The 13,355-nt window shown below is 44.4% G+C and overlaps 1 protein-coding gene across 1 annotated transcript in view; it reads left to right on the top strand.

The window, feature by feature from the left end:
• Positions 1-2,275, top strand: part of LOC136994184 (double-stranded RNA-specific editase 1-like) — a 57,069-nt gene extending 54,794 nt beyond the window's left edge. Inside the window, exons 8-9 of the mRNA XM_067310505.1 lie at positions 877-1,055; positions 1,696-2,275. Coding sequence (XP_067166606.1) covers positions 877-1,055; positions 1,696-1,872 — 356 coding nt within the window. The 3' untranslated portion in view covers positions 1,873-2,275. The remainder of the gene's footprint in view (positions 1-876; positions 1,056-1,695) is intronic.
• The last annotated feature ends 11,080 nt before the right edge of the window (positions 2,276-13,355 follow it).

Raw genomic sequence — 13,355 nt, 5'->3', positions numbered from 1 at the left:
GCATTTAATATCATCTCTATCACTCTAAAGCTACTGAAATGTAGACATGGTCATGTCTTGGTTTGCGAAACAACAGGCCTAACTCCATTTTTATGAAGGAAAGTGAAAAAGCGCATTGTGGGCGCTTCTAAATAAGTATGACTTCTCCAGTTAAAGCTGTAGTGGGAATTTGTTGTCCAAATTGTAATTACATGCGTTGAAGCGTGACCAGGATTCATATTTTTACAAGAATTGTGATGATGGGATCATTACTCATTTGGAAATGAGGTATTAAATACACACCTAAACTTTTACAGCAGTGCAGGGAAAGGAGAATGTTTAGACAGTTACAGCTGGCAAAACTTTGCTAAATCTGCTCTTTCCTATATTCGGCTAGTGCCATTACCGAATGCATTTTGAGACCGGTGGTTTCTTGTGCAGGAGCGGAGCAGCTTTATTTCTATTTCATAGTTATCTGCGGGTTGACCACTGATTCGTTCGTTTGTCATATCAGCTAAGCCAGATCCTCCTGAGATGCATGGGGCAAGGCTCCAATATTACTTTCCACGTGGGGCTCCTTGCTACCGGTCTCACCATAATCCCCTCCCTCTTGGGCCCGAGGGGAGGATGTTTTCCCAGAGCTCTGGCGATGCTCTGTTAGGAATCACAGAACGAATAAGAGAGCGTTTTAGCCCCGGTGAGAATGCAATATGCATGGCGAAACCCCTAGGATTCAGCTGAAATTCTGTAGGAGAAGGTTCTCATAAGCAAAGAATTGCTTATAAGATTGCCTAGCAATAAGATCTCAGTAACGTTGCTGTATGGCTTATTCCCCAATAAAAAGAACAATCAAGAGTTAAGATGTATCGTTGTCATTAAATAACTCTTCTCTTTCAGGTATTAGCAATGCGGAAGCCCGCCGGCCAGGGAAAGCGCCAAACTTCAGTGTAAACTGGACAGTAGGAGACACTGGTCTCAAAGTTATTAATGCTACAACCGGCAAAGATGAAATGGGTCGTGCATCTCGCCTTTGTAAGCATGCTTTGTACAGCCGCTGGATGCGTATTCACGCAAAGGTATTCAAAAGTGCAAGATTTTCCACTTCTGTTTTATTCATAATGAAATACCTTCGTGTGTGCTGCTTTCTGTGCTCGGAAAACACTTTCTGAGCCTGTTATAAGCTCAACCTGATATTAGGTATTGGTCTGTGTAGTAGTGGAAAAGAGTCTTTGGTTGGCTTATTCTTTAATTTTATAATGTCTAGTCCCAAATTTATGCAAGGATCTAAAAATTCTTGTTATAACTAAGTAAACAAAGGGTGTTAACTCCTTTGAGCTTGCCTTCTCATTTTAATTTATTTGGAAAGATAATCTGAATAGGTTCGATTTTAGTAGAAGTGGGATTTCACCCTGTCCTTTCTTAGGAAGGCAAGATACCAGGAAGCATCAGTTAGTGCTTTTTCGGTGTCTAGACTTCTTCTGCCAAAGCAAGCTGATAGTTCAGGAAAAGGATGGCTGGGAGGGAGAGTACGCAGTGCTGTTTTCCTTTCAGCTCTGCCTACTGGGCCAGCTTTGCCTCCTTCCGCTTCCTGAAGGTTAGGTTTAATAGTTCGTGCCTTTGCTTAAAAATATCTGGTTTAATAACCGCTTTGCTCCTGAACTGTTTGGTTTAAGAGTTCAGTCTCTCATCTTTTCTTCTCTTTTTCGATCCATGCAGCTTTCGTCCAGCTTACGCTCAAAGATCATCAAGCCTAACCTGTACCACGAAACGAAGCAAGGAGCCACCGAGTATCAAACTGCCAAAGAGTGTTTGTTCAAAGCGTTCCTGAAGGCAGGACTCGGAGCCTGGGTGGAGAAACCGACAGAGCAGGATCAATTTTCTCTTACTGTCTAATTCACAGACTGCACATCACTTTGGAAAGGGGGTTGTTCTGGAAATCCTGGTGTCCAGCATCGCTTTCTGGCATCTCTACAGCAGACGAAACATCTTTTTACTCTTTTTTTTTTTTTTTTTTCGGAAACTTAACTTGTAGATGTTTCTGTTTTGCCTAAGTATTGAAACTCGATGATTATCAGATCCATAATTCTATATTTTGTTATGGGAAAGTCATTTTTGGTGTCTTTCTAGAAATACTTTTACTCTACAAAATTTGCAGTAAGGCTGTCCTTATAGTACAAGATGACTCATTTTTTCTGGGTTAAAATAATAATTTTTTTTTAATTCAATGTCATCAAGTGCATGAGAAAATGGAAGTTGCTTTAGGTTTTACACCACACTTTTAGTAGGAAGTAGCTTAATTTTTAAAAAGAAAATAGATGACAAAGTTGATTCTACTCCTCTATTAACTTGTTTTTGAACTGCAGATATTTCTACCATATAGACCACAAAGCCAGAATGGAGTCTGGACAGCTAGTTTTTCCCCACTTCCTTGCTCTTTAAAACCAGCTGCTGAAAATTTCATGTCTTTGATGTATGTATTTATTAGTCTGTGACCCAGTTTTTAACATGCAGCTTTTTATTCTGTTTTTAAAAATACATTTGCCTCCCATTTACACACATTGTGAAGTCTTTGTTTTTTTACCGTTGTAAACTGGAAACAAACAGTTATTTGTAAGTTAGGAAGTTTAGTCTCTAATGTGCAGAAATCTGTTTAGCACTAGGTGATTTGTTTATCCCAGGAGCTCATCAGAATATAATCGTAACTGTAACAGTAATGTGGAAGCTTCCAAAAAAAAATTGCTCATTTTAAGAGCACGAAACCTGAATTGCCAAAAACAATCTACTCATTGAGTATTAATTGCTCTCTCCTCAAGGAAATGAAAAGCTCTTCTATGGGCAAAAACTTGTTAAAGCTTCTTTCTTGTGAGTTATATCTCTTTTCACTGGAGTTATTGTGTCCCTTTGAGGTTTCATTGCCTTTGGCCTTTACGTATGTGGTGGTCTTTATGAAGCTAATTAGGTAAGTTACTCTCAAATGTGCTTTTATTCACTCTGATAATTATTTAGAAAAGTGTTTTTTTCACAAAGGTGTAGACACTTTCACATCTGCTTTATATAAAAATGAAAGATAGGAGGGAAATACTGTAAGATCTGTTAGATCGACTGGTGTGTTGTCGGCACTTTTAAAAACACTTTTTACTAAGTGGCATCTAGGAGTGGGTTGGAGACTGCCCAGTGTTGTTTCTCTGCTTACATAGCATGTGTCCACATACATCGTGTGGTTCATGTCTATCCAAACAGCACGTACACGTTCTGAAAAGCCTCTCGAAGATCCCCTTTTGCGAACAGTTAAGGTGACGTTTCATGGTACAGGAGTTTGGGTGACAAAACCGAATCAGTGTTTTTCCGCACCCCTGCTCCCCGCTACTGGTTCCTGTCGTTCCATCCCGTTTCACCACCCCTCACCTGTGCCACGTCCTCAACTGGATCAGCAAGGTGGTCCATGTATTAAAATAGAAGTAAGGGTTGTTTTTTAGACCCACATTGGGTCAGAGATCCGGTGTAGAGTTGTGCTGGCACATCTGAGGACGAAGCGAACTAGAGCACGGGGATCCCTTCAGCCAGCTTCACTGCCAAGTCCGTGTATCATGAAACTCTAGCCGAAGTTATCATACCTCAAACCAAGTGTCTCCGGGGGATTAGTGACTACTTGGGGTGTTGCAGACTTCAGTGTAAAACCACTTCTGGCCAATGACGAATGCCTAGGAAATGTGCTGCTTTGTTTTTGCTCAAGTAGGAACCCTTGCAAAAAGAGCCTTCAAATGGAAAAAAAAAGATTGAGCCTGAAAATCACCTGTGCATTAGTTTAAACCTCTGGGTTAGTGTCTTGGAAGTAGTGCATTAAGGCCCAGTCTAACCATTTGCGACATTATTAGGGATAAGAGTGAGCACTGCTGCAGGAAGGGAAGCCAGTCCGTTGTCAAGGGGTTCCCTCCGAAAAAAAAACCCTGGTGCTTCTAGAAGTCACTGCCCTTCCCAGATGCTTTGCGTTGTGCCAGAAGAGCAAATTTTGCGAGCTATAATCAGACAGACCGTGTTAAATGAGCTGCTCTGGGACCCTAAGCCAACCGGTCCACTTCTGCATTAAACCTGGGAGTGCTCCCATGGTCTCTGCAGCCCCCACAGAGCAGAAGGGCAGCTCTTCCTGAATGCAGATACGGCTTTTGCTCTCATCTGACTGAGGCTTAGACCGGCTGTATCTCGAAAAGTTATTCAATTGTGATTTAATTTGGTCAGATGTTGCAACCCTCACGTATTTGCCTTTAAGTCCAGTCCTGTGAATAGTGTCATTAACGTTGCAGAAATTCTTCTGGTGGCTGTAGTTGAACATGTGCATACATCGTTGCAGGACGGAGGGAAAGCTGCTCGCACTGTGTAGATTTTTCTTGGGATTATTATTGTTTTTAAAAGAAGTACACATTTTTAAGGGACTCAGTCTATTGATAAATGAAGTCTTTTGATAATTTCAAGCAAATTATTTTTACCCATCTTTCTGAAGTTCTCATTCAAAAGGACCAGGAAAGTATTAACTCAAACTATTTTTTTATGAAGTCACAAATATGAGCAATATATTTAAGTATTATAGACATAGTTTTTTAAGCTGCTCAAATGAACTATTGAAATTAAACTGTAAAGGAAATCTGTTCCATGCCAAAATCTTTTGATGAAGGAGTGGTGTCAGGTTATTTATGAGGAGTGAGTTCTCTTGTTTATATTTCCAGGATTTTAACAAGAAAGACGTTTTCCAGGGTCATATGCAATCCATATCTGTCTTCTTGGGAGTCAATAAAATACTACCTGGCTTCCCTCACTTGCTTGTTCCCTTTGCGCGGTGAAAAGAAGTTGCAAGAAAAGTCCTTAATCCTTCCGAGGACACGACGCGGTCACGCTCCACCAGCCTCTGCCATGTCCCCTGCTTGTTTAACTCCATGCCCCGACGGCTCGTGCCAGGCACAGTTGCGGTTGCTGGTGCTCCCGTATTCCTCACGAATCCCCAGCGCCGTGCGTGAATGAGTATTGATGTATTTAATTCTGGATGATTGCAATGGAGAAGATGCTTTAGCTACCAGCAGCTGCTGGGTTTTGTGGCCGGCCTTTCCGTGCGAGACCGTTTGGGAAGGCCGAGTGGTCTTCCTGGAAACACTTGCCTGCTGCCTAGGCCGAACTGATGGAAACTGACCTGAGCAAAAAAACCCCGCGATGCCGTTCTGGGAGCTGTTTGGGTTCTTTTCGTTTCTTCTTTTGCGTGAAAATGAGTGCTTGTCTCAGGATCTTCAAAGAATTTAAATAACGAGCGACAACTTTAACGTTAACGAATACTTGAAATATAATTTTGTCGGAGTGGGAGACGGACCCGGAGTAACGATGAGTCTCAATATGAGTATGATCGTTCTCCCTTTATTAGAGCTTACACAGAGTATATATAGACAAGCAATAAGCATGCACTAGCAGTAGCTGTATGATTGGTTTACAGTTTCTGTTCACGCGCCTAAAGCGAATACACGATTGGTGCAAAGTTGCTGTTCACGTGGAGGGGCTGATAAGCCCCCTCCTTTACTTGTTTACTACTACTTATCTTCCCCTTCTGTAATGGTCTAGCATGGAGGGGCTTATCAGCCCCCTCCTTTACTTGTTTACTACTACTTATCTTCCCCTTCTGTAATGGTCTAGGAATGCTCAAGGACAGTTCACATAGCCGCAGGGATCCTCCCTCTATTGTGAAGACAGGATTGCTCACTTCTAAGAGATCATGCCCTTTTTCACTTAACCATTCTTCCACATAATTTAAGGTGTTTTTTTTCTCCAGATGACATTGTAGCTATAATAAAGTTTGTAGGTTAGTAAAATAGAACATTTTAAACATAGACGTTTGAGATCTATCTATATATATATTCTGCAGGATCATTTAAGAAAATTGGGGCCTAAAGGTAACACTTGAAATACTGGTTATGGTTGTACTCAGGACCTGATAATAACTATAGAATATTTCCTATCTCTAGTGTGTGAAGTGTACCATTTATAGAAGTTTGTTAGCAATGCTTGTCCCATAACGGTATGAATGTCCACGTACTTCTCACGCTCACAGTCCCCACTCGCCTGTATGTATTTAGTGATGATAATTGTGCCTGTGTGTATGTGCAGCTTAGAAACGTACAGCAATGAGCTTTCTGTACAGTTAACAAGTCTGGTATTCCCCTCATGCTAGAGAAATCATTTCAGTAATGATTACCGCCTAGGAAACTCAGGAGTAGAAGATTTTTATGTGTCGTCACTCCGTATGTCCTCATGGAAAGCTAAAATAATTCACAGCTGAAGTTCAAGGAACTTAGAGCTGGGTCACTGGTATTTTATTTAATCAGATCAATTCTGTGGTTTCTAAGAATGCTGTTTTTAGCCAAATAAAAGGAAAAAAAAAAAAAGCTGATCATGCGCTCTCCATGAAAATTTATGCTGGTTATTGAATAACGCTGATAATGTAGAATACACGTCTTGGTTTGCAGAAAGCAGCACAGGTGTCTAATGGAAGAGTAGCATCGCCTTTTGAAACCAAGCTGTCTTTTCCAAAAATAACCAGCCACTTTCATCTTTCTAAGAATTGTTCAGTTGTGGTCGACATGTAATTGAAGTGGATTTTTTTTTTTTTTGATATTGGTTGTTTTCTAAATAGTGAAAATCATTATCGCCATTCATTAAATTGAGCTTTTATGCTTTGAAGGCTTGCACTTACAGAGGAGCCGTGTTTTGAAGTCTTTGCGTTTTGTCGTCGTCAAATGTCCACCGTGAAAATTAGTCCCAAGTTTACTGAAAGTGCAGAAGAGCTGCAGTTCAGGTGCATAATCAGAGGAAAAAATGTTTAACGTTATTCAAAACGTAAGAACCCGTAGAAATAAAATGTGTAAAAATCCATTATCCTGTCTCAGAATCGCCATGTTTTTTATTATTTTTTTTTAAAGGCTATTATAAAATACCAGGTGATTTCAGCTGAGTTTAAAATACTTCATCTTTACTTGGTGCATTCTGAGAGGAACTGACACTTCTCTGAAGGTTGCCTAGAACTCATGCAAACGTAGATTTTTTGGAAAGGACGTTGAATGGATTTTAAAAGGGGCGTTAAACGTCAGGCCTTTGTGCCAGGAGGCCCAGCATGCTGGCAGCTCGTGCCAAGCCCCGCGCCAGTGCCCTCCGCGCGCCCGCTCCTGCAAACCTGACTCTCGGCGCCTTTTATACCCTCCGGCCTTTTGTACGACGGCGGGCAGCGTGCGCCTCGGCAGGCTTCCGCCAGGGCAAATTCGAGCGCCCGGTTCCATCGCGTGCTTTTGAAAACGTTACGTGTTTAAACCCAACCTTTATTCTAATCGTCTTCCACATGTAACGGGCCGAGTTATTGCAGGGTCGATGGTCATTTGCACGGGGCAAAAATTGTCCTAGCAGCTGGTTTGGTCCATTGGGTTGCAGGTGTTGCTGAAGGAGGTTCTGACAGAGGTAAAAGAGGGTGGTTGCTTTCTCTTCCTACACGACCTTATAGGATGGGGTTAGCACACGCAGGCGGTTGCCTTTCCGCTCCCTGCTGCTCTCTGCCTTCAGAGGCTTCGTGGCCGAGAGCCCAGGTGCGTGGGCCGAGGGAATTGCCGCTCAACAGCAGACACTTCCCGGCCGCCACCTTCTTTGGAAACATCCCAGCGTAGGCATCAATCGCACGTGCGAGGTCTGGTCGATCAGTCCATGTGCCATAAAACTGGTGCTTTTGGGACGCGTCGGCTTTACTGCTGTTCGTTTGCAGACGGTCTGGAGTATTTGCGAGAAACTTTGGTCTGCGCCACGGGGAATAAGGTTACAGGGGTCTCTGTGGTAGGCAGGTTGGGTGCTACGGCGGCAGGAGGTGTGATACGTTGCCATTTGGCAGGCGTTCCTGTCCCCAAAGCATACGCCAGCGGATAAAAGATAGGCGTATAAAAATTAAGGCCCAGTTTTCCCTAAGTATTTTGATTAGAATTAGGTGCCTAAGCTGTTACGGTGCTTCGGATCAAACCTTTTCTTCCACTGGTTTTGTTCAATTGGTTGTCATGAGGACAGCGCAAATCTACAGGGATTAAAAAAAAAAAAAAGAAAAGAATTATGGTTGAAATCCTGAATCTGTCAAAGCTGACGGAGACCAAATAGGACCAGAGTTTCTCCCTGTATCATGTAGACATACAGCGTTTTTCAGAACCTTTCCAATTGAAATTCCGTACTGTTGCCTATTAATGCACGGGCTGTTAGTTGTGCCAATAGCATTTTCACATGCAGAAATTAGTTTTATGGGTAGCTATATTTTGTTTTCTTTTGTTATTCTAGGAAAAAGGATTTAAGAAATATGTTGCTGCAAAAATTGAGACCAGCTGGCCTTGGTAGATGCGACATTTTAAAGAATTTCTGTTCTTTAGAGAGAAAGATCTACTGTCTAGGTCATCAGTGTTTTTTATGTTTTTAATATCTTTATTGTCATACAAATACTATTTTTGTTGTAGTTCAGCTGATACATCTTTAACAGATTTAAGATCAAATGTGTGTGTGTGACTATATATTTTTATATATATATATATATATAGCTGTACATAATTTGCATTAAGCAGTTACTCTTCCCCCAATCTTACTGTCTGATAGTGTGAAGACATTAGCTTTTACTAACCAATGTAAGGATATTAAAGAACACTGTCAAATACTTTCATTAATATTTTTTATTTTCCATTCATCAACGTGAGGAGGCCTCTGCTATGTTGTTTTCCTTACAGCCCACGTGTACATATCCCTGTATCACTGCTGAAGCACAATCCATCAATTGATTAGTCTTAAATAATGACTGTTTTGCATACTACCTTGCTTTGTTTAATTAATGTTTGTACAGAGATTTGAAAATATAAAGAGCTATATCATTGCTAAGTTTCACCATTGTTTTTGTATGTTGAGATCATCAGTGTCAGTAAAAAAAATATATACTTAGGTGAAACGGATGGCACAAAATCCTGTGCAAAATCCTGTCCTGCTTAAAGGACAGCTCTGTCTGCGGCAGCGTCCAGAAACCATTACCGCTGCTTTAAATAGCAGCAAGCTGAAATCTTCTTCTGTCGGGAGAGACCTGGGACCATTCTCCTGGCTGAAGTGGCCCCTGGTAAAGGCCTGGAGAGCTGAAAGTTTCTGTCATTGTCATCAAATCAGTCAACTAGCCACGGAAATGCCTTCTCAGATCTGGGCCCCTGGCCAGGGTGCGCAGTGATGGGCTTGCTGCACCCTGCACCCAGCCAGGGCAGTGCAGAGACTGCTCACACCCATGCATGCACCCCCCCGCCCCGGCTGGGTCCAGCCCTCCAGGAGCAGATGCAAAGCACGCAGTCTGCTGAAGTGGTGCTCTTCCTCCACGTTTCTGCGTCCCAAGAAATATGTTTTTTGACGATAGAGCTGATTTAGAGTGAAAGAGCAAGATGGAAAATCCCTGCATTGGTGATGCACCTTGTGAGGGGCTCAGGGAACCTTCCTTACAAACAGCTGGTTGCAATACATGAAAATCAAAGACCAGGCACGTGCAAAAGAAACCACCAGCAACCTGGAAGTGTTTTCTCAGAGGATGTCTTGATGGATACTGCCACCGACCTTGAGCTGTGGTCACCAGCCCAACCAGTAGTTCTTACTGGGTCTCTCCACATGTTGGTTGACCCTGGAAAGTATAAGATTTGGACACTGCTCAGAGGGGAGAACAAAGGGACTTGCAAAGGCACAGCACAGAGGTGACGCTCTCCACCGCTGGGAATTCATTCCGAGACACCGCTGCTTTCTGTTTCCTGAAGAAAGGCAATGGCTTTGTGGATGAAGGACAAGTGAGCAGGGACCGATTCCTGGAGATGCTTGCAAGCCTCTTGATCTTCTTCTTGCAATCTTCTTGATCTGCCTGCATCCCCTCTGGCCTTCTCTGCTCAGCCAGCACCACCATGCAGCAGAGGTGCAGGTACTGCCAGGGTTCCCCTGTAGTGTTTAGGTCCGTTGGGATTGTCCCGAGCCTCACACTTGTTCAACCTGGGCTCTGACTTATGGAAATCTGTCAGCAGTGACTGGCTGCACATCTCCGAGGGAGGACAGGATGATGCCTGGGGATGCTGGCATGCTGTTCAACAGTCCTCAGCAGCCACATGGGTCGGAGGTGTCACTGGGGACCTCTGCCTTTTGTCATTCATCATTTTGCAGTCAGAAACGCAATCAGAAAAAAAAACCACCCTGATCTTGCCCTTTTTCCTTTACTTGGTGCTACAGGGCATCACATCATGAGCCAGCCCTACGCAGCACCAGACTTGAGACGAGTTTCTGGCTAAGACATGGGGTTTCTGACAGCCCAGCAACGTCGGGCCTTGTCCAGCCTAATGACACTGTCAACCGCACAAAGTAACTCTGCTCCCTTGTTTGCGGGGTCATGTGTTTGCCTTACTATTCCTTAAACAAGTTGGTCCCTACAGCTCCAGTTGGAGGGACAAGTCAGTGGCAAGGCTTGGCCTTTCATGAGGTTTTATTTCGGCATGGGTATTGCACCGAGCTCGACGGTAGTCACTTAGCAACAGGCAATGATCTCCTGCAAGGACATGGGTCTGAAAGGCGTTTCCTTGTGCAATGAAATGAGGCTGGTGGCAGATGGAAGCAGGGAGGATGGATGGAGGAGCTGTTTCTTCCAAAGTTGAAGCTATTTTTACCCAGGTTCCTTGACTTGGAAATTGCTGCCCTGTGGCAAATTCCTTCATTAATAGTATGTGAAGGTTATGGGAGAGGTAAGTCAGTAGCTTTTTATGCTCTGGTGCCTTACAGGAAGCACCTGTCTGTGGATGCAATGGTACATTTTGATGGACTTTTTTTTCCTACCTCTTTCTGCTCTGGCTCCTGCATGGGGAGTGAATTAGCTGCAGAAGTACTGACTGTGTGGTGGCAAGTGGCACATCGTGCTCCATTTGCTGAATTCACAGTGAGTGGCAAACAGATACATGCTCTTCCAAGCACGCAAATGTGTCTGGTGTTCAATGATCAGAGGCTGAGGAAGGCAGCCCCCATGGCTGCGTGGCCCTGTGGATGGGCAGATGCACAGACAGGCAGCTGTCGCCACCCTAGAAAAATGTTGACTGCACAGGGACCCAGGGAACCAGGAGCCAGGGAAAATCTTTACAGCCCTTGGAGGCAACCACTGACTGTCAGGGCCATGCTTATAGTGTTTGAATATTACTGTGGCTCTAGCACAGCGCCTAATTTTACAATCGGGCTTCACAATTAGTTCATGTCAGCAAAAATTCAGTTTTCACAAGGACAGCAAAGGTGTTTGGGGCATATCCTTCTGCCAAATTTCATGGTCTAGCTAATGCCCAAGTTAGGGCTGTTCAAATAAAGATAGGGCTTTGTAGCAATAGTAAACAGTGACAAGTATTTTAGGGGACATGCAGGAATGGTTGCAGGTCTTCTTCTGAAATTAAAAGCAAGCAAAAATATCTCCAGTCCCAGGCATGAGAAACATGACCTGGTGCTGGTCACACCTCCGCATTGATGCATTTGTCCCCACTGGACATATTTGACCTGGCTGTTATTTTTTTCTTGACCACGCTGTAGCTCTTTAAATTGGAAATTGTGAATGAAGATTGCAGGGTTTGAGCTCAAGGAGGAGCTCAGGAAGCCCTGAGGAGCTCTGCTGCAGCACGTGGTAGATCTTGCAAGTCTTCACAGGTTCAAAAAGAGAAAAAAGACTTTCAAGGGCTGGTGAAATAAAAGAGGTGGACCCACCAGCTCCTGATGCTCTTGCTCATCGCTGGAGAGGGCTGGGGGAAGTGTCACCCCCAACTTGCATGTTCTCCTGCCACGTCTGCTATGAGCCGCTCTGCAGGTGGGGTGCTGCCCTCAGTCCAACACAGCCTGGAGTGGGTCTCCTGAAATGCAAAACTGCTGCTGTAAGTCCATCTGATGCACCAAGGATGGGACTGGGTGGTAATGTCCCTTGTCCTGCAGCTTGCCCCAGCTCCTTCCTTTGGGGCCCCACAGGTTACTGCTCCCCAAGGCATGGCAATGTTGTCTGAAGCTCCCACAGCTCCTGTATGGTGATTATACAGGGTTGTTCCATTGAACCAATCAGGTCTTTCACATCATACACGATGCAAGTGCCTGCCAAACCCTCTATTACCCTGTCAATAAGTATGTGGGGAAAATGGATTAAATACCAGTTTCACGGTGCTGTGACTGCTGGTATCAAGCATTCAGGAATTTCTAGCCTTCCAGCTGTGTTTTGGAGGCTGCAATTAAAATGTGTAATCGAATTTTTACACCTGGCTTCTCTCCTGATGGAAAAGGTTACTGGTGACAAAGCCCCTCTCTTCCCTTCCCTGTGTTTCCCCTTGTTAGCACTCCTCTGCTTAATGCAGGGCCGGTTCATCCAAATTGGCTGCAAAGCTGTGATTGCCATCATGGCAAGAAATGCCCATGTCTTTCATTTCTCACTGGGAAATCATGCACTGCTGCCCAGCCAGGACAGGGCTTTGCAAGCTTATTGAAGTTTGTTGCCTGAAGATTTTCAGGGCCGTACGTAGCATGGCAAAGTCTTGGCGTAGTCTTGCACAGGCCAGTGTGGAGTTAGCAGGGGTTTGCTGGCTGTGGTGTGGTGTGGGCTTATTCAGGATGATGTGGCGGAGAGCTGCACCAGGAGCAGCAGGGATGAGATGGCAGGCGCAATTCTGCAGTTCTCTCTTTCTGGACAATTTACACCGGTGACAGGGCTGCTTTGCTGGAGCAGGGACTTGCACTCCCACAGCAGCTGCTCGGCTATCAGCACTGGCTCAGGGACAGATCAGCGGCACCATGCAGGATTTGCCATGGGAAGCCCTGAGTTTAATCATGAGGTTGCACTCATCCCGCAGAAAATGGATTTCTGTTCCTGCTGCGCTTTGGTGGGTGGCACTTGTCACTTGGCATCCTTGGAAGAAACGTCAAGCTGGCTGGATGCCGCCAGGCTGACATTGAGGAGTACCTCCAGCCGGGAGAGACGATGCTGATATACGTCCTCTTGTCACCCACTGCTGTAGCCCCAGATTGCCCCAGATTGCAGCACATTATTCCAGGAGTGACAGCCGACCTTTTGGTTGGACGTTGGGCTCCAACAGTCCCCAGGCTGTCTTACAGCTGCTTCCAGTGTCCCATGAACCCACACCAATGGGGACTGACTGCACCAGGGTGTGAGACAGGAGCCTCCATGGAAGGTGGGAGGCTGTCCGTGCCGGTGAGTTGCTGCCCTGTGGGAATTTTTAATTTTCCTCTGTGTGTGTGTGTGTGTGTGTGTGTGTTATTCTATAGTTTTATTTATAAAACTTTATGAGGGGTAAGAGACTGAC

The sequence above is a fragment of the Apteryx mantelli genome, chromosome 25 (assembly GCF_036417845.1).
Source record: "Apteryx mantelli isolate bAptMan1 chromosome 25, bAptMan1.hap1, whole genome shotgun sequence".
Lineage (NCBI taxonomy): Eukaryota > Metazoa > Chordata > Aves > Apterygiformes > Apterygidae > Apteryx > Apteryx mantelli.
Note: the sequence above shows the minus strand (reverse complement) of the source record. Positions and strands in the feature narration are given on the sequence as shown.